The sequence below is a fragment of the Hyperoodon ampullatus genome, assembly GCF_949752795.1.
Source record: "Hyperoodon ampullatus genome assembly, chromosome: 2".
Taxonomy (NCBI): Eukaryota; Metazoa; Chordata; class Mammalia; order Artiodactyla; family Ziphiidae; genus Hyperoodon; species Hyperoodon ampullatus.
In genome coordinates this window covers 44,309,259-44,335,474 of record NC_136915.1, presented here as the reverse complement: position 1 = coordinate 44,335,474, position 26,216 = coordinate 44,309,259, and the positions used below count along the sequence as shown (strand labels likewise).

General features: G+C 35.1%; 1 protein-coding gene across 3 annotated transcripts in view; it reads left to right on the top strand.

Annotated features, from left to right (window-relative positions):
* Positions 1-26,216, top strand: part of NRDC (nardilysin convertase) — a gene marked incomplete at its 5' end in the record, with an annotated part of 93,254 nt that overhangs the window by 43,134 nt on the left and 23,904 nt on the right. For 2 of the 3 annotated variants that reach the window (XM_079696748.1, XM_079696747.1), the window contains 10 exons: positions 2,229-2,302; positions 7,666-7,761; positions 8,836-8,958; positions 11,202-11,259; positions 13,018-13,091; positions 14,477-14,546; positions 16,930-17,007; positions 18,854-18,974; positions 19,056-19,114; positions 19,385-19,439. In XM_079696748.1, coding sequence (XP_079552874.1) covers positions 2,229-2,302; positions 7,666-7,761; positions 8,836-8,958; positions 11,202-11,259; positions 13,018-13,091; positions 14,477-14,546; positions 16,930-17,007; positions 18,854-18,974; positions 19,056-19,114; positions 19,385-19,439 — 808 coding nt within the window. The remainder of the gene's footprint in view (positions 1-2,228; positions 2,303-7,665; positions 7,762-8,835; positions 8,959-11,201; positions 11,260-13,017; positions 13,092-14,476; positions 14,547-16,929; positions 17,008-18,853; positions 18,975-19,055; positions 19,115-19,384; positions 19,440-26,216) is intronic. The other variant, XM_079696749.1, reaches the window with a different exon arrangement.

Genomic DNA, 26,216 nt, shown 5'->3' with positions numbered 1-26,216 from the left:
GGAAAACGTAAATTAAAACCATTATGAGATTTAACTATCCTAAAAGTTGCAGAAAATTTTAGTCTGACAATACCAAGTGAGAGTGAGGTTGTAGAGGATTGGAGGATGATCTGATGCAAGTGTAGATTGGCACAATCACTTTGGAAAAGTTTGATTATTACCTAGTGATGTAGAACATATGCATATACTATTACCTAGGAGTTCCTTTCTTAGATATATATTTAGACAAACTTGTGCACATGTGCCGTGGTACATATTTATAAGAATGTTTATGGCAGCATTGTTTGTAATGGTTCAAACCCAGAACCAGCCCAAATGTCCACCAGCAGTAGAATGGATGAATAAATTCATGCAGTGGAATATTCTACTGCGATGAAAATAAATGATCCACAGCCACATGTAGCATCGTAAATGACTACTAAAAAGAGTGTTGAGTTAAATAAATCACGCAAAGAATACATACACTATATATCCATTTATATGAAGTTCAAAAATGAACCTATATTGTCTAGAACATGCATTCTTGGCAGGGTTCATACTGTTTCTTTTGGTGGCAAAAATTTGTCTTGGAGGTGAAAAAACATTTGATATTATAATGGTTTGTGGCCCTCCAAAGCTTAACCCTACCTGCAAAATCTTAGTGTTTGATTTCTTTTTGAGTTTTCTCAAATATCACATGAGCACCATTTACTCTGACATTGAGTTTGTGGAAGATATGCAGAGCGTCTGCAAGGTCAGGGGTACAAAATTATGGTGGATAGATGGTTGGAGGACTTTCAAATGACTGATCTTGAAGTCATCACTAGAGGTGGTCTGTGTGTGTTAGTTGGTTGCCATTGGCTGCCTTGTGGATGTTATGTTTGATCCTCTCTCTGCTTTTGTGTGTGACTTTGATTTTTAGAATTAAATAAAAATATTCTGTTTTATTATTTAGTTCAACAAAAGTTATTCAACCCTTCATTAGTTACACTAAGTACTGACAAGAAAAAAATGTCAGTAATATTTTAATGAGTATCTAGTAGCTAATTAAATTAAAAGTTTCTTCTCAGAGCAAGCAAAAGTTCAAAGTTTATTAAATATTGTAGGAAATTAATTTTTTCAATGTGTTTTGTTGGAAAAGTGAATTTTAATTTTTTAAAAACTTGATTGCATTGCTGTTATTATATAAATTGTTAATTTGCATATGTAATTTGATGTATCACAATTTATATAAGGAATATATTACATTAAACAGCAAATACAGTTATAAAATTAAGTGAAATACTAGTAGCCTTTAAAATTTTAGCTTGGGATTTCCCTGGTGGCGCAGTGGTTAAGAATCTGCCTGCCAATGCAGGGAACACGGGTTCAATCCCTGGTCTGAGGGGATCCCACATTCTGTGGAGCAACTAAGCCTGTGCGCCACAAGTACTGAACCTGCGCTCTAGAGCCAGCGAGCCACGACTCCTGAGCCCGCGTGCCACAACTACTGAAGCCCGTGCGCCTAGAGCCCGTGCTCTGCAACAAGAGAAGCCACTGCAATGAGAAGCCCGCGCATCGCAACAAAGAGTAGCCCCCGCTCGCCGCAACTAGAGAAAGCCCACGTGCAGCACCGAAGACCCAACGCGGCCAAAAATAAATTAATTAATTAAAAAAAAATTTTAACATAAAAAATTTAAAAAAGTAGTCCTCAGATACTTTTTATTTATAAAATCACAGATACACATAAAATATGTAAACAGATTGTGTATGTGTGTAAAAATGTCATAGGGGAGTGATTAGAAGAAAATTCTGAAAAGACTACTTAGGGTTGATAATGGGAAAAAAAAAAAGATCAAGAAACACCAGCCTAGAAATACATATATATGTGGTAAAGCTATCAAGAAAAGCAGAGAAGTGATTCCCGTAACATTCATGATATTAACTCTGAGGATAAGGTGGGTGCTGGGTTCTCGTAGAGTTCTGACAGTGGTCTATTTCTTGATCTGAGTGGTGGCCACTCAGGTGTTTACCGTATAGTCTATATGCCCATGTTTTATATATAATACTTTTTGTATGGGTATTATATTTCATAATAGAAAAAAGGTAGTTTGTAGACATTAAAATCTAGAAATGCTGTGTATTGTTTAGGTTTTATATGCACGATTATGAACTAAATCTCCATCTTAGTAAAGCTTCTTAATTAAAAAAGTAGATGTTGACTGATGAAAAGCTTTTACCAAACAGTTTTTTTTTTTTTTTTTTTTCAGATGGGCCCAGTTCTTCATCCATCCACTAATGATCAGAGATGCAATTGACCGGGAAGTTGAAGCTGTTGATAGTGGTAAGTGCTTTATGTCTTGCTGCTTTTTCCTTCATTGATCCAGTCGTTTAGCACACTTATCATTCTTTGTCACTCTTTTTTTTTTTTTTTTTTTTTTTTTTTTGCGGTACGCGGGCCTCTCACTGCTGTGGCCTCTCCCGTTGCGGAGCACAGGCTCCGGACGCGCAGGCTCAGCGGCCATGGCTCACGGGCCCAGCCGCTCCGCGGCATGTGGGATCTTCCCGGACCGGGGCACGAACCTGTGTCCCCCGCTTCGGCAGGCAGACTCTCAACCACTGCGCCACCAGGGAAGCCCTCTTTGTCACTCTTTATATTATAAAGGGCTAAGTTAAAATAGATATGTCATGTTTATTCCTGAAGCCATTAAATGTCTAATTCAGTATATATTTGAAATAAGTCAAAGAATGGTAGATTTTCAATTTTTCAGCCTTTATTTTTTGAGGGTTTTACCACAGTGACTGACCTTTTGCAGGGTAAGAGCCTAATTCTTAAAGCTAATCACTGGGTGTTAAAACTTAAAAGTTCACATACTCTTTTTGTATGAAGAGGTATTTCCTCTGAGGCTTTATTTTAAGCACCATCCTGATATTTAAATAGCTTATTTTTTGTTGCCTCTGTGTGTCAGTGCTTTGTGGGTTGAGTTTCTGTCGTTCCAAAAACAATCGTGATATGTTTATGGATGAAGAAACTAAACTCCTGAACAGGAAATGCATTTAATTTTACTTTTTGACAGTTTTTTTTATCTTTGTGATTTAAATATTAAAGACTGTAAGGAAGGCTGTGTGTCTCTATAGGGTGCAGGTTCATTAGAGAACTGTGCTGCACATATCCCTTAATTACAGAGTACCAGTAAATAGCACCACTGCAGATTAACCCTGCTTCCTTATTTTAGCATTAGAAACATGTAACAGTAGACTTGGGGGATTTCTAGTTCACATAGGTTAGGGTTGGCTTGCATAGCTGAAGAGGCCAGGTCTCTGTACTAGTTCTTCCCTTTGTAGCATTTTCCCTCTTGGCTTGATTGTCTAGTTCTAATAATCACTTACTGCATTCACTAGGCTGAATAAACTGCAGATGGCTGGAAAGAACTGTCTTGAAGTCAGCAAACTGTGTTTTACTTATAGAAATGTCACTAACTGTGGCCCTCAATTTATTTGTAAAAGAGGGTGGAATGGAGTTAGATTCCTCCTAGTTCTAGTAGCTTCTTATAATCAAGGATTTATTTTCTTCATTTTTGTTACTTGCCTACCCACAGTGTCTGTTTTTTCATAGGCCCAGATAAGTATTTGTTGAATACAAGAAAAACCAAAATAACTAAGGAAAACTCCAAAAGCCTTCCCTACTTTTTGGGACCTAGGAACTATATTCTGTGTCTTTAATTCTTTCAAGTGTGTTTTTCTTTATACAGTTTCTAGAGTGGGTCGAAATTGGCATTTAAAAGGTTAGACGTCTAGGGAATTCCATGGCAGTCCAGCGGTAGGATTCAGCGCTTTACTGCTAGGGCCCACGTTCAATCCGTGGTCGGCAAACTAAGATCTCGCAAGCTGTGCGGTGCGGCCAAAAAAGAAAGATTAAACGTCTAATTTAATTTTACAAGTTTAATTCAGAATATATTTTATTATATTTTGAATATTATACAGAAATATATATATATACATACATATGTGATATATGATATGTACACACACACTCAAATACAATAAGTAGTTTTGGTTTAAGATGAACTTAAGCTAAAGGCTCTGTTTTTTTGTTTGTTTTTGATGATAGGAGACCTGGATTTCAATTTGTGATCCGATATAAAAAGGTATATATCATTAGTTACTTAACCTTCTAAGTATGAAGGATTTACTTGAGATTAGGGAGATGGGAGAGGTCTTAAATTTTAACTGGTGTAATAAACTAGTATTCATTAGCCAGTTTTGTTTTTTAGCATACTGTTTATGATATATTATTCTTTTATTTGCATTTATAAGACATCATAAAATTATAAATAAGACAAGAGCTAAGTTTAGATTCTATGAACATACAACAAGATCATTTGGAGACTCAATATTTATACATTGATAGATGTTGGTATTTACTGTGAACACAGCATAAATTTATCTTGGCTAAAACCACAAAATGTTTAACAGTTTTACATGCTGACATGTATAGTATGCAGACCATTAAGAGTTAACAGCTCTAGGCCAGGTCTAAGTCAGTATTATATTCATACATCTTAGCTTTTCTTTTTTCCAAAATCAATATCTGCAAATAATGAGATCTATTTTTGAAAGCTCAATAATCAGATGTTATTTTCTTCTATTCAGATGTGATAGTCTTTATTCTATCATTCTCATCTCATTCGCATGTTTTTAGTTGCCTGCATGCTTGGATGGCCCATTCAGTGTGAGAGGAGTTGAAAGGAAGTTCAGCTAACCTGGTAGATTCATCTTTTCATTTTCTTTATCATTTATTCCTCTCCACCTGCTTATGGAAGAGATTCTTTCCTGAGTTTTTAATTTATTATCTTGTTTTACCTTCATTACTTTATCACCGTGCCCTGCATTGACAATCTGTTTTTGGTCTGTTCTTTCAGTGGAGTGGTTATACACACAAATTTATAAGCATTTATTTGCACAATGCAGATAGGTCGGTTCAGTGTTTTATAATTTTCTTGAATACATTTAATCACAGAAGCTCATAAATGTCCACAGGGTAGGTTTTAAAATGGGATTAACTTATTGCTAAAAGAAGATTATAGAGAAAAAAAAATATTTTTAATGATTAGCTCTTTATTTTAATGATCATACTTTTACATAAGCATGTTTAATTGCCTGCATATTTTACCTTAGTAATTGAGACTGAGGATATAGCCAAAGCCTTTTTTTATATAATCAAGTGGTTGAGTGTGTTCTCTAAGTGTTCAGTATTTATACTCTATTTTTATCAGTTGTAGGAGGTACTAAATCACTTTTTGTAGGTATGTTTATATATCTGCTCCATTAGTTTTCTGTTGCTGCTGTAACAAATTACCAGAAACTCAGGCTTAAAATAACAACAGATTTATTTTCTTAAACTTTTGGAGGTCAGAAGTCTAAAATATTTCCTCAGGGCTGCATTCCTTTTGGAACCTCCAAGGGAGAATCTGTTTCCTTGCCTTTTCCACCTTCTAGATACCACCTACTTTCCTAGACTATGGCTCCTTTCACTATCTGAAGAGCCATGGGTGTAGAATCTTCTTTGCTATCTGACTTTTGCTTCTGTCTTTATATCTTCTGTCTTTGATCCTCTTACCTCTCTCTTTTAAGGACCCTATGATTACATTGGGACCCAGATAATCCAGGATAATCTCCCCTTCTCAAGATCCTTAATTTAATCACACTGCAAAGTTCCTTTTACCACATAAGGTAACACATTCACAGGTTTTGGAGATTAAGATGTGGCCATCTTTGGGAGCCATTATTCAGCCTGTCACCTTAGTAATGGAATTGTTTCTTCTGTGTTAGAGCCATATCTTCATAATTTTTACAGCGATTTTAAAAATTTACTCTGTTGAAGCTATGTATATATTTTTTACTACATATGTTTTCCAGGTATGGAAATTAAAAATGTATATATTTTTTACTGTCTCACCTTTGATTTAGACTTTATGGCTTATAACTGAAGTATTTTAGTGAATATACTTTTGCTTCTTTCCATCTCTTCTGTCACCACTTTAGTTTCCACTCTCTTTACCAAGTATAACAGTGATGGCCTCTAATCAGTTTCCCTGTCTATACTTTTGCTTCCACATTTACCACCAGAATGAACTTAGTGAAGTCCAGATCTGATATTGTTACTCTCCTTATTAAACATTTGTAACGCCTTACCATTACTCCTATGATAAAAAAAATAGCTAAGTTTTTTTTTTTTTTTTTTTGCGGTATGTGGGCCTCTCACTGTTGTGGCCTCTCCCGTTGCGGAGCACAGGCTCCGGATGTGCAGGCTCAACGGCCATGGCTCACGGGCCCAGCCGCTCCGCGGCATGTGGGATCTTCCCGGACCGGGGCACGAACCCGTGTCCCCTGCATCAGCAGGCGGACTCTCAAGCACTGCGCCACCAGGGAAGCCCCAAATAAAATAGCTAACATTTATTGAGCACTTATTATGTGCATTGTTATGATTATTACCTCCATTATCCTTATTTAACGTACAATGAAACTGAGGCTTAGAAGTGCTCTTTCAAAAATTGTTTCGTAACTCTTCAGCCTGATATCTTGCCTCTGCTTTGATTCTGAACCTTCTACCTCCAGCAGCTAGTTTTAGTAGTACCTGCTGCATGATGTTCAGTAAATATTTGTTGAAGGAATATATCTTATTTAATTCTTAAAAGAATCCTGTGAGCTAGGTACTTGTAACTCCATTCTATAGATGAGAAATAGAATCAGGGAAATTAGATAACTTTCTTAAGGTTGTATAGCTTAGTAAATGGCAGAACTTGGATTCTCGCCAAGATACTTCTGACTTCAAAGTGATTGTTTTTAACCATTAATACTTTATTACCAACACAGTTGGCTTTGGAGGAGATTTAAACAATATATATGACAAAGTTCCCAGACAATAAGGAGTTTGATTTAACATTTTCTTGGCACTTTCATCAGTAAGATCTTGGACATAGCATCTGTTGACTGAAAAAAAATGCACAACCTAAAAGTTGAGAGTTACGTTTTATTTGGCGGATTTTCTGAGGACTTCAAGCCTGGGACACAGCATCTCAGATAACGCTGAGAAAACTGTTCCAAAGAGGCAAGGTGGGGAGCTAGGATATATAGGATTTTTTTGCAACAAAAGGCCAGGTAGTCGGAACATCAGAAGATTACTGTTAATAAAAGAAACCGAGATATCTCAAGTTAAGGAATTTAGCGCTTTTCTATGTACAGGAAGATGCAAGAGTCTGGGCTCACTGAAATCATTCCTTTGATAGGCACCGCAGCTATCTGTGTCCAGTATCCTATGTTTTCTCATCCTGAGCTTCCTGAGGGCACACCATCCCTGTGGCTGTAATGTGATGGCTTGATGGCTGCAACATCTTTTGTTTACTGATATGGCAGGCAATACTTTAGTTCTCACAATAATAACCTTCAGATTATTAACTGCCTGTTTCATTTGAAAATAAGGGAAAATCTCTAGAAAGGTGAATTGACTACCCAAAGTTAGAGAATGTGTTAAGTCATAGAACTTGTCCTAGATCATTGATTTCCCTGCTTCAGTCTTACTACACTTTATTCATAAAATTAATTTTTGTTACTTCCTTACTTTCAGTTCTTTAAACTTGAATTTCCAGATAATAAAGCAAGATACTGAATTTCATTTTATTAAAAGTGTTTCCTTAAAACTGACAGAATATCAACTTGCAAGACCCTCTGATGCAAACAGAAAGGAAATGTTGTTTGGAAGCCTTGCTAGACCTGGACATCCTATGGGGAAATTTTTTTGGGGTAAGATACTAAATACTTCATCTATTTCATGTTTTCTAGTTAAGGAAGATAGAGAGTATGAAAAGTTTATAAAGAATGGAAAGCTATAAAGGTAGGGTAGCTAGGTACCTTTTACCTTTTAGGGTAGGTAGGAAGCTTTTCAAATAGAAAGTAGTTCAGCATGCCTATATTTGGTTCTCTAACATTGGATATATGAGGAATAGCACCTAACATTTTGTGAACGTTTTCTGGGTGCCAGATGCTCTGCTAACACTACATGAATTATCCCATTCAATCATCATAACAATGTTACAAGCTTGGTACCATTATAATCTCCATTTAAAGATAAAGAAACAGGCTCAGAGAAGTTAATTTTCTTAAATATGATAGTGGTGGATGTGGGATTTGAACCTCTGTTTATCTGCTTATAAAGTGTGTGCTCTTCCCCAACCTGACATTTCCAATTAGCAACAGAGTTTCAGCAATAATTTCTCTAGTAGTTTTTGAGCTGTGACCTAATTTTGTTTAATTGTTAAGCTGTTTAAATGGTATCTGGTTTTTCATAATGGCTTTTTCTTAGTGTTAGAATTCAGTTATTATGGCTTTTTCTTAGTATTAGAATTCAGTTATTATAGCCGTATATTAATCCTCTTGACCACAGAGTAGAATCTGGAATGAGTTGATCTAAATGGTACTTCATTCAAAGGATGATTTGCTTGTTTGCTTGTTTGTACAGTTATATTCACTTTGTATGTCATCCTTGCTTTATGTGGTTTATTTTTAAGAATCATACAGAATATTACTAAAATAATTAAGAGATAAAACCAAATAGTAGACTAATTATTAAGAAAGGAAGCTTAAGGCAATTACTGTTGTTAAGGTATTGCCAACTAGAGATTAATTCCTTATGTGTTAAAATATACTTTGAAATTGTTTCTTGTGAATTTTTGTCTTATTATTATTATTATACACTGTTTCAGTATTTTGAGTCACTTGGGTTATTTCATTCATTAAATATAGTAGCAAAGGATGCATTGTCAGTGTGGAGACTTAATAAACTTAGTTATTTCTATAATCTTTTCCATCTTTCTATAGGAAACGCTGAGACTCTCAAACATGAACCAAAAAGAAATAATATTGATACACATGCTAGATTGAGAGAATTCTGGATGCATTACTATTCTGCTCATTACATGACTTTAGTGGTTCAATCCAAAGGTAATATTGTCTACTATGGCCCTTAGAATTATTTGGAAGTAGTGCTTTCTTAGGATTTGTCTGTCGTATCAATGTTGCAGTGCATTGTTAATTTACAATACTTTAGTGCTTGATCCTAATATGAACTAAAGAAAATCAGAATTTGAAGAGGCAAAGCTCAGGGAAGCACAAAATCATCTGATTCTTAGGCAAATGTTTTTTCTTTTATAGACATAGGTCTTAACTCCAGGCTAGTCTATGAGTGTATTAATGTACTGATTGATCACGAACTGTTTTTTCTTTTTTAATAAACTTACTTACTTACTTACTTACTTACTTATTTATTTATGGCTGTGTTGGGTCTTCATTGCTGCGTGCAGGCTTTCTCTGGTTGTGGTGAGCGGGGGCGATCCTTTGTTGCAGTTTGCGGGCTTCTAATTGCGATGCCTTCTCTTTGTTGCGGAGTATGGGCTCTAGGTGCATGGGCTTCAGTAGTTGTGGCACAGGGGCTCAGTAGTTGTGGCACATGGGCTTAGTTTGCTCTGCAGCATGTGAGATCTTCCCAGACCAGGGCTTGAACCCGTGTCCCCTGCATTGGGCAGGCAGATTCTTAACCACTGCACCACCAGGGAAGTCCCATGAGTTGGTCTTTTAAGCCACATTTGGCTGCTGCCTCTGTTATCTCCGGTTTTGCATTTAATCTGTATTAATCATAAACTCTTAAAGGGCACAGTGTTTGTCTTTTCATCCTTACATAGGGTTCAGTAAAATGGCATGATTAATTGAAGTCTGTCATGGTGACGCTAGCAGAAGTATCTTAAATGTAATAGTACTGGTCAATACCTCTACTCTTTTCCTTCTTTTATCATTACTGAAAATAATGTGTCAACTTTTCTCATTAAAGAAATCATAGTACCTTTCTTTTGTTTTCTTTATATTTTAATCTCCTTAGGCTGTTTTTCAAAGTCAGTCATTTGCTGAACTATTCATTTTGATATATCAATACCTTATAGTTTGTATATTTCTTTTTGAAAAACTAATCCTCTCACTCTAATGTGATTCTCCTTTTTATAAAATTTTGCTCTTTTATTGTCAAAATTAAGATCAGAGCTGACTTGGCACTTAATTATAAAATATTTTTGTGTTTAGGATCAAAATTAGTCCACTAAAGTTAACTTTGAACATAAAGCTACAGACATGGTATGGCACTCAAACTACAAATGTGCTTCTAGATTCCTTTCACAGCATTTATTAAAATAGGCAATTCTATATTTGGTATGTAATATTAATTTGAAATTTTAAATTAATTTTTGTTTTCAAATCTGTCATAAACATGCATTTTTCTTCAACTAGGTATTGATTCTTTTTCATTCTCTTCTTCGGTGATAACAAATATGAGCATATTAACGCTTGTTGCAGATTTCTGAAATAAGCCCCACGTGTTTGATTAGAAAACCTTGTCCAATCTAGAGTCAGTTGATTTCGGAGCTTCAGCATTTATTATATCATGTAAGAGTTAAATATCAGTATAAATAGTATAGAGTAAATTCAGAACTTGATTAGTCTAATTTGCATCTTGTATTTATATACTGGGGCATCTCTTTTGAGAATTAGTGAAAGTCATGTAGCTGGTGAAACTAACAAATACTATCCAGTGATGGTAATGAGTCACTGGGATAAAGCTAAAAGGTTTCCTTTTTCATTTATTCATTTATTTCATTCATTCCTATTTTACTAGAAATTTCAGAAGAATTTCTTTTGAAATATAAGAAAAGAATCAAAAGAAGATAGAAATCATATCAGCCTAAGAAGACATATATTAAAACCACAGCAAGTGTAAATTAATGTAAAGTAAATGGAGTATAATAGTACTGATGAGCTGCTGAGAAGGGTAGTGTAGGTTAGTTAAGAGAAACCTTCCTAGAGGAAGTAAGTTTTGGAATGGGGTAAGAGGATGATTGATGTATTTTGATCTCTTGGTCCTTCATCTAGCCTAATGATAAACAAAAACTTTTTTTTTCTACTCGTGTGTTTTTTCTAACTTCACCAGGGAGAAAGAATAAAGGAGTCTTAACAAAATTATATGTGTCTCAAGGTTTTCTTAAATATTATTTTTCCTATTACTGATTAAGGAGTGGCAAGTGATGCCCAAATTAAAGTATTCCTTTGTTTTATAGCTAAAGATCTGTGAGAAATATAATTGCATTTCTACCTTTAATAACAACACTGCCTTTCCCTGTCTCCTTCCTGCCCTCTCCACGAAGAAACACTGGATACTTTAGAAAAGTGGGTGACTGAAATCTTCTCTCAGATACCAAACAAGTAAGACATTTATTTTCATAAATCATACACCTATAGAGTTAAAGAGGCTAAAGTTAAAGAGTTAAAGATTCATATCTTCCCGTATGAATCCCAGAGGTTTTTGCTTTTAGTTTATTTTTTTTAAAAACAGGTGATTATATTAAGAACTAAAGTAGTTTAGCAAGATTACACAGCCTTTGAGTGGGAAAACTAAGATAACCAAAGTTTCCATAGTTTCTGTAGTTCAGAACTTATAATCTTGTAAACTTATAATAAGCAGTAACTCTGAAGAATTTGTGCCTCCTTTTACATTTATTCAGAGATTTTCTGTTACTGTGTACAGTGCTTGAAATTATGATATGAAAGCAAATATTGTATTGAGAGGTAGCATATACATATACGTATCCCCTGCCTCAGAACAAATTAAGTTCTGAAGGTTTATTTTTTAAGTCAGTTGTTTGGAACTTGGAATGCTTTTTCCCCATAAACGAAATAATCTTGTAGTTGATGACTGACTTTACATATTGCCTGAAAAGCCTATTGCATATATTGTAGTTGAATCAAATTGCCTTTTATTAGAAATTGGATGTAGGGTTCTAGTTCAGAAAGCTACTATTTTTTTGTCCACCTCAAATTCATCAAAATAATACAAATATTTAAAAGATACTTTATTGTTACATTTTTTGTTACAAAGAATACAGAAAATTTAATTCTCAAGCAAAGTGTCTCTTCCCACTCTTAGCAGTTTGCATTTTAGTAAACTAAATGAAATCGGATTATTTTTTCTTGCATCAGGTGAGTAAGCTAGACTCTTTCCAGTTCTTCCTTCCAAGACAATTTGTTTTAAATTTATGAAAGAAAAATTAGCTTTAAAAATGTTGGAATAATTTGTAATAACAACAGATTGGTTATTATTATCTTGGCTTTATGTAAACTTCTGTTGATAATTAGCAATACTTTTAAGTATGCTAATTAAGATAATGAAAGCCATGCCAAAGTTATGGGGTTGTTTAATTTGTTTTTGTTTGTTTGTTTTGATAAGAAATGAGTATTAGCTATGGAAATGTCAAATGGCAGATTGAAATGTGTTTCACTGTGAAACTTTACTAATAAAATCAGAGGTATATTGAATAAAGGGATTCATTAGGTCTTGTCAATCAATTCCTAATAAGAATTTTAAATTAAAAAAAATGCTTTTACATATTATTCACTAAGAACTTTGGTTCCTTAATCAGACGGGTTAAAAAGTGTTCTAGGTAATTAATACTGATTCATACTGACCATGTTTTAGAAGAAATATTAGTTACAATATATTCAGCCAGGTGGGAAGCCTCTAGAAGGAAGAGTCCAAGTTTTTCAAATACCACAGTGCCTAATATTGTACTTTATACGTTAAGAATCTCTCCATGTATATTTCTTGGATTAAAAATACATCTCTAGTGTAAGTTTTCTTTCTGAAATGGCTTTGTATTAAGAGGAGAACTGAAGTTGGATGGGGCTGATAGAGACAGTAAATATTGGGATGGGAGGTCCCTTCAATTCATTGTTTTCTGTCTCCTGTGAGTTTTAAAAGTATTTGAGTCATTGGGGCTGAGGTTAAGAATAGTTTGTGTAGTTCAGGATTTTGTGGCTTTGTTGCCATCTGCTTATGCCTAGAATGCTTTTCAGCCAGGAGTATGTAGAATAGACTATAAAAACCTATCAGTTTAGGCATCCCTAAAGATACTGCTTATAAAGGCTTTTGCCAATTAAATTTTAATGTATTTGTTTTATTTTCAGTGGGTTACCCAAACCAAACTTTGGCCATTTAACGGATCCATTTGACACACCAGCATTTAACAAACTTTATAGAGGTTCGTGAACCAAAGGTTTAAAACTGTTTGAAATAACTTTAGCACATTCTCTAAAACTTAACTGAGGCTGCCAATTTTCTTTGAAAATGAGAATACAACAGAAAGTACAGCTGGATTGGAAAGGGAGTAGTAGACAGTGGAAATCCAACTAGTGACAGATAGCAGGCCACTAACTAGTAGCAGTTTCATTGGTTTGGCACCTTAATGCTACTTGAGTCTGTTTCATGCTTTCTCCCTATTTTCTTCTTGTTCCCTTTTGTTCTTGGTTTTTTGTTTCTTTCCTAATTTGTTTTTATCTATATTCTGCTCTTTTTTGCCTTTAAAAGAGAAAAATAGAGGATGGGAAAATACTTTGGAAATAATTTCCTTTTATCTTTATTATAAAACCAATTTTTGTTAAATGAAGGCAAATTTAGTGTAAAAAAAAATGGGTGGGGGGAGTTACCCTTAAATCTTACCATCCAGAGAAGTGGTTTTGGCAGATTTCCTTTTGAGTTTCTGTAGGTATATTTTCTTAATGTAGTTGAGATTATAAAGTATATACACTCTATCTCTTGCTTATTTCATTTAATATTATATCTGTAATAACTGCCCAATTAGCCATCACATGGTTATGCTATAACTTACTTAACAGTTTGCCCATAGTGAATACTGCAGAAACATTCCTAATTCACCATTTTTCTTTCTTTGCTGTTTTTATCATGGCAGATTTTTTTCTTTCTCCTAATTGCCTAGTTATTCCCTTCTTCTCCTTCACCCCACTGCCAGTCTCTTTCCTCTTCCCTTTCTCTGACCAATGACTTTTGTCACACTCTTTATCTGCTGCTGGCTCCATTTTATCTAAGCTGACTCTTCCCAGAGACAACTTATTTTTGGTTGTATTCTTCCTGGCTGTAGATTTTCTCTTCAAAGAATCATAGAAGAATGGGAAGCACTGGGAAGAATCTTAGAGTTACTTCAGCCTACCCCACTTATCATACCATAACAGATTCAGAATGAGTTAAATGCAAGTGATTTTCTCAAGGTCGTATAAACACAGATAGCAAGATAGTAGTAGGGCTGGATTTCAGCCATGGGTCTCCTGACTCCTAGTCCTGTACCCGTTCTTGCAAGAAGGGATCCATCTTTAGGGGCTTGCCTATTTTCATAGTTCTTTTATCCATGCTTTCTCTATCTGTGAAACCAAATAGAAAAGAAATTTACAAAACTTGCATTATTCAAATTGGAAAATTGGCAACTTGAAATAATAATTGCATTATATTTAACTTTCCCATGCTTATTGGAGGATGAAATATATTGAATTTTAAAAAATTTCATGTAACATAGTATATATAAGTTATAGAGAAACACTTATATCTGTTCTTCTGAAATATATTTTTGTTCAGTTGTTCCAATCAGAAAAATTCATGCTCTGACCATCACATGGGCACTTCCCCCTCAACAGCAACATTACAGGTAAGAGTTCAAAGGCAAATTTACTCCACTAGATACTGAGAATCATATTTTAAAAGCATACTAAATGGTTTAAATTTGGGCATTCCGGATTTATAAACACAGGTAACATGGTAAACTAGGACCTCACTACTCCTGGATTGTTGAGCCTTTGCTATATATTTTAATGTCTTCTTGGGTATAAAAGCTAGAGTTTTCTTATAACTAGTTGCCTTTCCTGAGTCTTTGAAGTTAAGTATCTTAGTGTGAATGCTAACTTTTGTAATTATTTTCTTTAGCACTTGAGTACAAATATATGTTAGCTTATGATTTATTTGTCAGTGGTGGCCGTTTAGTTTGATCTTGTCAAAAGTAAAGTTAAATAATTTTGAGCCTGAAATACAACTACAGCATAAATCTCAAGGACCTACTTGAGTTGGGAATGAGTTAGGTCAGATTTTTAGAAATTAGGAAAACACTTCAATTTATTTATATAATTATTTTACATGAGCAATATACATGGGCTAAGAAGTTCCTTAAAGATAAGGATCAGTCAATGGCTACAAATGCTTTTCTCATTAGAAATAAATGCTAATGAACTGACAAAAATTTAACTTAAGTTTCCAAAACTAACCAACAAAACAAACCCAAGAAGAGACACACACAAGCAGAAGGAAAGAAAAGTAATGTGTATTGCTTTAAGCTCAGTAAAAAATGCTTTTAACAGTCAAGTCCCATGAAGTTAACAAGAACAGTATGCCTCCAGTGAGAAAGCAGAGAACGTGTGTATTGTCTACTTACTTTTTTTTAGTGCAAGGATAATATAGGAAAAAGTAATGTCCATTGGTTGTATAGTTATGTTAGAGTATCCCAAAAAGTGTTAAAATGATTACATGCATATTTAAAAGTTTATTCCATTTGTTTTACATTTTTATTATAAAAGTAAGATGCTTGTAAAATGTTGAGGACAAAAGAGTATTAAGTAAAAAGTAAAGCTCTGCTTCTCCTCTGTCCTCAAAGATATGCCCAACATTAATAGTTCCATATATATCCTTCAGATATTAAAATAATGAATATAAAACATATCTTTTTTAATGGAAATGGAATTATACTATGTATTACCATTTTTCCCATTTTTTGCATTTCTTGTTAATTAACAAAGCCTTGTTTATCTTCTGCCTGATTACTAAGGTAATTCATTGTAGAAATCTTGAAAACTACTGAAAAGTAGAAAAAAGTCATCCATGATTCTGTTTTCCAAAGACTGTTACCATTTCTGTATGTTTTGATCCAGTTATTATTATTTTTTTAATGAACTGTATATTTGTTTTAACCTGATGTTTATCCCAAATATGTGAACTCCCACTAAATTAGCTTTTGGGGGAACCATTTTTTTTTTTTTTTTACAAAGAAGCAAGTGTTTCTCCCTCCAGAGTTACCAAATACAGTACAATTAGATCTGGTCACATGCAAATGTTATGTATTCAACTGGGTTCATTCTTTAACTGATTTTCTCCTCTATATCAGTTTTAGGATAGATGAAATCTAAAATATGTCATTCATATTTTATGTTTTTTTCAAATTCATATTTTAAACAGTGACTTTTAAGAGTTTACTGAGTATAATTCTATAAACTAAGTTTAAAATTTAAGAATGTTTAGATTTCCTAGCTTGACTTTTCTGTATATTTTTGGTAGGAATATATTCCCAAAATTATAGTAGAAGCCAGTGGGAAAAGATGGTGTGAATAACACATAAACAACTACTCAGACTGTTGATGTATATTATTATATAAGGTACTTTTTACACCTGTTATTGCATTTTCATGAAAAGCCTATGAGTAAGTAGTTAGGCAAGTAGAGAGAAAAAGAAAATAGAGTGAGATTGTCTTTTGCTCAAGATCATGCACTTACTTAAAGGAATAACTAAAACTACAAGCTAGATTTTCTGACCCATAAAGCAACACATTTCAGTTTACCACAGAGCCTGATGCAATGCCGAAAGCTTTTAAGGATACAGAATGATTCGTATCTGCATCAGATTCTAAAATGATAAAGAATCTATATTATTTCTATTTTGGGTGAAAAAATAATGAAAGATTTTACCATGAAAAGAAGTAAGATTGGTATCCAAAAGAAAAAGTAGTATCCAAAAGAATTCTTAAATTTTGGAATATTTGTACTTATTCAGTGATTTCAGATGAAGAAGTTAAATTTCACCATGTTTTCTGTTTTTATCTCGCTGCTGTCAAATTAATGATAGTTTCATATTTAGTAGAATTTATGTGAAAATAAGTTTGTAATCACATTCTCAAATATCAATCTCAGAAGTAAGATTTTCTAAAGTAAAATTAAGGTATTTATACCTTAATTTTTAAAAATTTCTGACCTTAACATTTTTTTTAAAGGGTGAAGCCGCTTCATTATATCTCTTGGCTGGTTGGACATGAAGGCAAAGGCAGCATTCTTTCTTACCTTAGAAAAAAGCAAGTATTTAATTAATAAGTATTTTCAGTGTAGCAATCTCTGAAAAATAATGGACAAGTGTTATATAACCCATTCTTTTCTTTTTTTGCTTTGTCTGCCAGGAAGCGTAGATTCAAATCTAATACTTAATTAAAGTCTCTTCATAACCTAGATTATTTTAATGGCCATATCATATTTGTATATTTCCTTGGAAGCCACCTTTTAGCCTATGTTGGAAGAATTATAGTTGTACACAAAATTTTTAAATTCATAAATAGAGTCCAGAATTACATGAAAGTTTAGCTCTAATCAAGAATTTGGATTTGAATAATAATGAAGTCAATTATTTATTTATTTATTTATTTTGGTTGTGTTGGGTCTTCGTTTCTGTGCAAGGGCTTTCTCTAGTTGCGGCAAGCGGGGGCCACTCTTTATCGCAGTGCGCGGGCCTTTCACTGTCGCGGCCTCTCTTGTTGCGGGGCACAGGCTCCAGATGCACAGGCTCAGTAGTTGTGGCTCACGGGCCTAGTTGCTCCGCGGCATGTGGGATCTTCCCAGACCAGGGCTTGAACCCGTGTCCCCTGCATTGGCAGGCAGATTCCCAACCACTGCGCCACCAGGGAAGCCCTGAAGTCAATTATTTAAATGCTGTGGATCTCCAGGCTTTCCCAACCCAGAAGGTGGACTTCAATGAAAACTTCATTGGGCAGATAAATCATATAAATATGGGGCACTGTGAACAGTATATGCAGCCATGTTAGCAGTATGTTAGCCATGTTTCCTAAAGCATTTAAGCACTTGTTTAAGTTGCCTAGCCAAATAATAGAAATACAGCTTTAGAATCAGGACCAAAACACATTAAAGTAATTCCTTGCTTGATTTTTCTATACACTACTCAAGAATGGAAGGTAGATGAGAAATTTAAGACTTTAAAACATTGATGTGTACTAGATTATTAAAAGAAAGCTGAGAGGGCAGGCTTATTAGAAAAAAAATGAATGACGTTAAGTACATATATACCTTACACAATAAATGTAGTATGATTTGAGATTTGCATAACCTTTTTACCTTACTGAACTTTATTAGAATTTCAAGTTTTTCATTCTGGCCTCCTCTCTCCTTATTTTAGACTTTCAGGATTATTCTAGTCAGGAAAAGATACAGTCTTATTGCTTCTTTCCTAGATAACCTGTGCAGGTTAGCTGATGGTCTCAAAGAGCCCACTTAAAATTCTAAGTAGGGAAGTATCTGAAGTGTTTTTTAAGGCTTCTCTTGGGAGATGGCTCAAAAAGGGATGCGAGAAATGCCTCCCAGGGGAATTCCCTGGCGGTCCAGTGGTTGGGACTCCGCGCTTTCATTGCTGAGGACCTGGGTTGAATCCCTTGTGAGGGAACTAAGATCCTGCAAGCCTAGCGGTGCGGCTAAAAAAAAGAAAAAGAGAGAAATGCCTCCCAGCAAATGTATGTACTTTTAATATTGTGAAGTATGAAGTATGAAGAACATACTTCACAATATGTTAAAAATATGCTTCGACAAAAAATTACTATGTTCTCTTCGACAAAAAATTACTATGGCTTCATGAAACTGATAATGTTTTACTATGTTGTAATATTAGTGTTTCCATTAAAGAAGTAAATACGGCTGTTATTTCCTTCTGATCATTCCTGTATGCAGTACAATTCCTTGGGAGGCTTTGTACTTTTAAAAAATTTGTACTTTTAAACTTACTGTTGGAAAGCATGTTTGCTTCAAAGCCTGGGCTTCCCAAATTTTACATAGAAAGCCTACCTATTTTGTTAATTTGAAGTATTTGTAGACTATCAATCCCAAGATATTGACTGGATTAATTTTTTCTCCTAACTATAGGTGCTGGGCTCTTGCACTATTTGGTGGAAATGGTGAGACAGGATTTGAGCAAAATTCTACTTATTCAGTGTTCAGCATTTCTATTACATTGACTGATGAAGGTTATGAACATTTCTATGAGGTAAATAATAAAAATGGAGGGTTTTTAAAATTATATAGATATCACTTTATGCAAAAGTATAATTAGATGTTTCATTTTTAGGTTGCTCATACTGTCTTCCAGTATTTAAAAATGCTGCAGAAGCTAGGCCCAGAAAAAAGGTAATATATACTTATGAGAGTCAATCCTAATATGTTTTAGCCTTCAGGCTACCAACAGACATGCGTTAGTCCTGCCTTGGTGGTTTTCCAGGCATTTCTTGCTTAATTTCCTTTACTTGTTCCATATCCTTATTCCTCTACATGTGAATGTATGTTAAAGATTTAGGTTTACGTGGACAGTCTGTTTATTTTTATACTTCTCTTTTCTTGCTGATGATTCTAATGAGAAATTTAAATATGTCTTCTAATTATAATTTTCTTCTTTCACAGAATTTTTGAAGAGATTCAGAAAATTGAGGATAATGAATTTCATTACCAAGAACAGGTACTGGAAGTCAAATTCTTTTTGAATGTTATCTGTGACCAAGTTGAAACTGGTGTGGACATTGTTCCTCTTTTTGGAAGTGTCACTGGAGTTTTAATTCTGCCACTCTCTGTCATGTGAGTCTCAAGATGGCCTTGAGGTTTCTGAAAATTCACTCTTGTGTTTTTGAGTATTTATATTGAGTAACAGTGAGAGAATTAGGCAGATTGACACAGATCATGCTGTGTGACAATCATTCATCTGTGTAGTCATTTCGTATGTCTATCCCTTTAATTCCTTTGATAAACATTCATGGAGAGCTTGATATTTTGGGAATTCAAATATTGTGAAGACATTCTACAAGGTAATATGAAGTAATTAACCATATATAATGTTAGAAATAGTGTGCTTTGTACTTTCAGGGTAAGGAAAGCATTTGCCTTGACTGGAATAGGACAGGGAAGCCTTCATGGATGTAGTAAATTTGAATTGAGTTCAGTTTTTAAAAATGCATAAGGTTTAGATACTCTAAGCAACGGGAAGCACATAAGTAAGGAACTCTGGGGTATTATGAAAAAGTGAATGATCCTACATGTCTGTGGCATAGGGTATATGAAAGCAAAGTTGAAAGGTAAGGAGTTTAGAGCAGGGTTTTTAAAAAACCCTTTTTGTGCCTTGGATCCCTTTGGAAATCTGTTGAATCCTATGGACCCCTCCCCAGAATATTATTTCACCTCTTTATCTTTTTAAACTCTCAGAAAAATCGCCCTAGTAGTAGTACAATGATCACTGGTGTATCCCTCACCTAGATTTACCAGTTCTTAATATTTTGCCATATTTTCTTTCTCTCTCACGCCTCTTCTTGTGTGTGTGTGTGTGTGTGTAGTTTTTTGAGATTTAATTACAGATATCATGATACTTCACCTCTCAATGTTTTTTGACATGTATCTGCTACAAACAAATGTATTCTCTTGCATAACCTCACTAAAATTGTTGTGCTCAGGAAATTTAACATTGAAACAATACTGTTAAATATTTATTATGCAGCCCATAGAATAGTGGGTTTTTTGTTTTGTTTTTGTATTTTGTTTTTGTTTTTATTGAAGTATAGTTGATTTACAATATTGTGTTAGTTTCAGGTATACAGCAAAGTGATTCAGTGATACATATGTATATATGTATATATTTTCAGATTATTTTCCAGTATAGGTTATCACAAGATATTGAATATAGTTCCCTGTGCTATATAGTAAATCCTTGCTGCTTATCTGTTTTATGTATAGTAATTTGTATCTGTTAATCCCATACTCTTAATTTATCCCTCCCCCCATCCCTTTCTCTTTGATAACTATAAGTCTGTTTTCTATGTCTGTGAGGCTGTTTCTGTTTTGTATATAAATTTCATTTGTATTATTTTTTAGATTCCACATATAAATGATATCATAGTATTTGTCTTTCTCTATCTGACTTGCTTAGTATGATACTCTCTAGGTCCATCCATGTTGCTGCAAATGGCAATATTTTATTCTTTTTTATGGCTGACTAATGCTCCACTCTGTGTGTGTGTGTGTGTGTGTGTGTGTGTGTGTGTGTATCATATTTTCTTAAGCCACTCATCTGTTAATGGGCACTTGGGTTGCTTCCATGTCTTGGCTATTGTAAATAGTGCTACTATGAACATTGGGGTACATGTATATTTTTAAATCAGAGTTTTCATCTTTTCAGATATATGCCAAGGAGTGGGATTGCTGGATCATATGGTAGCTCTATTTTTAGTTTTTTTTAAGGAACCTCCATACTGTTTCTGTAATGGCTGCACCAATGTACATTCCCAGCAACAGAGTAGGAGGGTTCCCTTTCATAGAATAGTGTTTTTAAATGCATAAGATAAAATACAGTAGGTTACAAAGGAATACTGAAATAAAGACTCAAAATAGTAAAAATTAGTAATATGGGTCTCTGTATCGATATATTAAATAACAAAGTCTAATGGTAGATCTAATAATTATTACAATTTTAAGTAGCAATGAATGTGCTGTTTTTTTTTCTTATTAGTCATCCATTTAATCAATCCCAATCTCCCAATTCATCACACCGCGCCCCCCGCCACGCCCCGCCGCTTTCCCCACTTGGTGTCCATACGTTTGTTCTCTACTTCTGTGTCTCAATTTCTGCTCTGCAAACCGGTTCATCTGTACCATTTTCTAGGTTCCACATATATGCGTTAATATACAATATTTGTTTTTCTCTTTCTGACTTACTTCACTCTGTATGACAGTCTCTAGATGCATCCACGTCTCTACAAATGACCCAATTTTGTTCCTTTTTATGGCTGAGTAATATTCCATTGTATATATGTACCACATCTTCTTTATCCATTCGTCTGTTGATGGGCATTTAGGTTGCTTCCATGACCTGGCTATTGTAAATAGAGCTGCAATGAACATTGTGGTACATGACTCTTTTTGAATTATGGTTTTCTCTGGGTATATGCCCAGTAATGGGATTGCTGGGTCATATGGTAATTCTATTTTTAGTTTTTTAAGGAACCTCCATACTGTTCTCCATAGTGGCTGTATCAATTTACATTCCCAGCAGCAGAGCAAGAGGGTTCCCTTTTCTCCACACCCTCTCCAGCATTTGTTTGTAGATTTTCTGATGATACCCATTCTAACCGGTGTGAGGTGATACCTCATTGTAGTTTTGATTTGCATTTCTCTAACAATTAGTGATGTTGAGCAGCTTTTCATGTGCCTCTTGGCCATCTGTATGTCTTCTTTGGAGAAATGTCTATTTAGGTCTTCTGCCCATTTTTGGATTGGATTGTTTGTCGTTTTTCCCTTGCTGTTTTCAATAATTTTTCTTTGTCTTTAATTTTTGCCAATTTGATTATTATGTCTCTTGGCGTGTTTCTCCTTGGGTTTATCCTGTATGGGACTCTGCACTTCCTGGACTTGGGTGGCTATTTCCTTTCCCATGTTAGGGAAATTTTCGACTATAATCTCTTCAAATATTTTCTCGGGTCCTTTCTCTCTCTCTCCCTTCTGGGACCCCTATAACGCGCATGTTGTTGCGTTTAATGCTGTCCCAGAGGTCTCTTAGGCTGTCTTCATTTCTTTTCATTCTCTTTTCTTTATTCTGTTCTGCAGCAGTGAATTCCACCATTCTGTCTTCCAGGTCACTTATCCGTTCTTCTGCCTCAGTTATTCTGCTATTGATTCCTTCTAGTGTATTTTTCATTTCAGTTATTGTATTGTTCATCTCTGTTTGTTTGTTCTTTAATTCTTCTAGATCTTTGTTAAACATTTCTTGCACATTCTCGATCTTTGCCTCCATTCTTTTTCCGAGGTCCTGGATCATCTTCACTGTCATTATTCTGAACTCTCTTTCTAGAAGATTGCCTATCTCCGTTTCATTTAGATTTTTTCTGGGGTTTTATCTTGTTCCTTCATCTGGTACATAGCCCTCTGCCTTTTCATCTTGTCTGTCTTTCTGTGAATGTGGTTTTTGTTCCACAGGCTGCAGGATTGTAGTTCTTCTTGCTTCTGCTGTCTGCCCTCTGGTGTATTAGGCTATCTAAGAGGCTTGTGGTAGTTTCCTGATGGGAGGGACTGGTGGTGGGTAGAGCTGGCTGTTGCTCTGGTGGGCAGAGCTCAGTAAAACTTTAATCCGCTTGTCTGCTGATGGGTCAGCCTGGGTTCCCTCCCCTTTGGTTGTTTGGCCTGAGGCGACCCAACACTGGAGCCTAGCTGGGCTCTTTGGTGGAGCTGATGGCAGACTCTGGGAGGGCTCACGCCAAGGAGTACTTCCCAGAACTTCTGCTGCCAGTGTCCTTGTCCTCACAGTGAGGCACAGCCACCCCCCGCCTCTGCAGGAGACCCTCCAACACTAGCAGGTAGGTCTGGTTCAGTCTCCTATGGGGTCACTGCTCCTTCCCCTGGGTCCCAATGCACACACTACTTTGCGTGTGTCCTCCAAGAGTGGAGTTTCTGTTTCCCCCAGTCCTGTCAAAGTCCTGCAATCAAATCCCGCTAGCCTTCGAAGTCTGATTCTCTGGGAATTCCTCCTCCCGTTGCCGGACCCCCAGGTTGGGAAGCCTGACGTGGGGCTCAGAACCTTCACTCCAGTGGGTGGACTTCTGTGGTATAAGTGTTCTCCGGTTTGTGAGTCACCCACCCAGCAGTTATGGGATTTGATTTTATTGTGATTGTGCCCCTCCTACCATCTCTTTGCGGCTTCTCCTTTGTCTTTGGATGTGGGGTATCTTTTTTGGTGAGTTCCAGTGTCTTCCTGTTGATGATTGTTCAGCAGTTAGCTGTGATTCCGGTGTTCTTGAAAGAGGGAGTGAGAGCATGTCCTTCTACTCCGCCATCTTCTGAGTGTGCTATTTTGAGATATCTGCAACAGCTATATTGTGATTTCTATTGGTTATAGTCATAGATGCTGATAATACTGCTGTGGTTTGTTGCCTGTATATTCATAAATTAATAAAAATGCTAAGTTAGAGTTTAGTGAAAATAAATATGTAATTTCTTTCCAATCAAACTCATGCTTCCCACTCTCCCTGAATTTGTCCACTGATATCTTGTGGGAGGTATCTGTAGGCTCTTGATTAGGAGCCCCCAGTTTAGCACCAGTTCATAGAGCATCTTGAAATCTGCCTTTTTGGATCATCACCAGAGACAAATATCTACTATAATTTGAGAAGACTTAAGTACATGAGGACAAGGTCACAAAAACTATAAGCTTCCAGTTGCTATTGATTCCTATACAGTCTGCTATATATGCTTGAAGTCATTTGAAATTGAAATAGAAATCTTATTCTATGAAAACAGAGAGCTACTGTGATTTATATTGGCCATTTGAGGGTCCTATAGACACTTCTCTTCTATAAATTGATTGATATGCATAGAACCCACAAGTCCTGCCATCAACTTTAGCAGTACTGATTTTTTTCAGTGTTCTTATCAACTGTTGTGATAACATGTAGGCCAGAACTGTGGCAGGGAAAGAGTAGGAGTAAGAATTGTGGACTACAACCATAACTAATACCCTTATTCCTTTTTGGGGGATTGGCTTGTTAGCATTAGCTGAGTTACATTTTCTTTCTGCCCTTCTAGTTTCTTCTTAGCAAGACATTTCAAGATACCTTTTTTATAGCTCGCCATTTTGTAGCTCTTTTTTTTTTTTACCTTTAGCACAGTATTCATGAATGCTTGTCTTGATTTTAAAACAGGAGCCCAAAACATTTTAGACTAAATCAGTACAAAGAACAAATCAGAAAGGTTCATATCTTTGTTTGAACTGCTAAATTTTAACTCAAGTAGCTCAGCTTATTTCACCTTTTACATATTTCTGTTTTATTAACAAAGTTGACATATCTCCTCTTCAGACATTTTTCTTGTCTTCATCAGTAAAGGCAAATAGGAATGCTCTTTCAGACTATTCAAGCCAGTCTTTTTTAATTTAAAAAAGAAATTTAAAAATAATTTTTATTTCACATGGGAACTTGGACTCAATATATCTTATAAATCAGCTACTTGAACTAGAGAAAAGCTGTTTAAGTGTCTTTCTATACGCAGAGAAACAGGAATAATGTAACAATAATGGAAGGCTTTGAGAGTTGTAGTAAGCAAAAAAATTAGAAGATAATAACAAGTGTTGGAGATGTAGAGAAATTGGAACTCTCATACATTGTGGCTGGGAGTGTAAAATGGTACAGCTGCTTTGGAAAAGAGTTTGACAGTTCCTTAAAAAGTTAAGCATAGAGATACCATATAAGCCTGCAGATCCACCTCTAGGTATACACCCAAGAGAATTGAAAACCTATGTCCACACAAATACTTGTACACTGGTGTTCACAGCAGCATTATTCATTATAGCCAAAAAGGGGAAACAATCCAAATGTCCTTCAGTGAATGAATGGTTAAACAAAATGTAGAATTTGCATACTGTGGAATATTATTCAGCATAAAAAGTAATGAAGTACTGATTCATTCTACAACATGGATGAACCTTGAAAATATGCTAAGTGAAAGAAGCCAGACACAACAGGTCACATATTATATGATTCCATTTATCTGGTTATGAAATACCCAGAATAGGTAAATCTATAGAGCCAGAACACAGATTGATGGTTGTTGTCAGTGGCTGGGGGCTGTGGGTAACAGGGAACAACTGCTTACTGGGTATGGAATTTTCCTTTTGGGCTGATGAAAATATTCTGGAACTAGATAGGGGTGATGGTTGTACAACTTTATAAATATACTGGAAACCACTGAGTTATATACTTTATTATACATTTTATTTTATTTTTAATTGTATACTTTAAAAGTGTGGATTTTATGGTATGTGAATTATATCTTTAAAAAAAAATTAAAGGATAGCATTTAAGTGTTTTTTTTTTTTTCCTAGTACTTTGTCCATTGCCTTGGCACCAAAGATCTACTTTTAGCCAGGGTCCTGTTTTCTCATAGGAAATATTTTGAATCATTCAATTTTGTAGCAAGCTGAATAGAACAGTTAGCTTACAAAAATAAGTGGCTGGTGAAAATAACTGGTTAAAAAATTTAGAACAGAAAGAGGGAGTCATTTTAAACATTAATAGCACTTGAAAGAGTGGGAGATAAGTGAATTAGGCAAGGAAGATTAAGAGGTACAAACTTCCAGCTGTAAAATAAATGTCATGGGGATGTAATGTATAGCATAGGGAATATAGTCAATAATGCTGTAATACCTTTGTAAGGTGACAGATGGCAAATAGACTTGCTGTGGTGATCATTTTGTAATATATAAAAA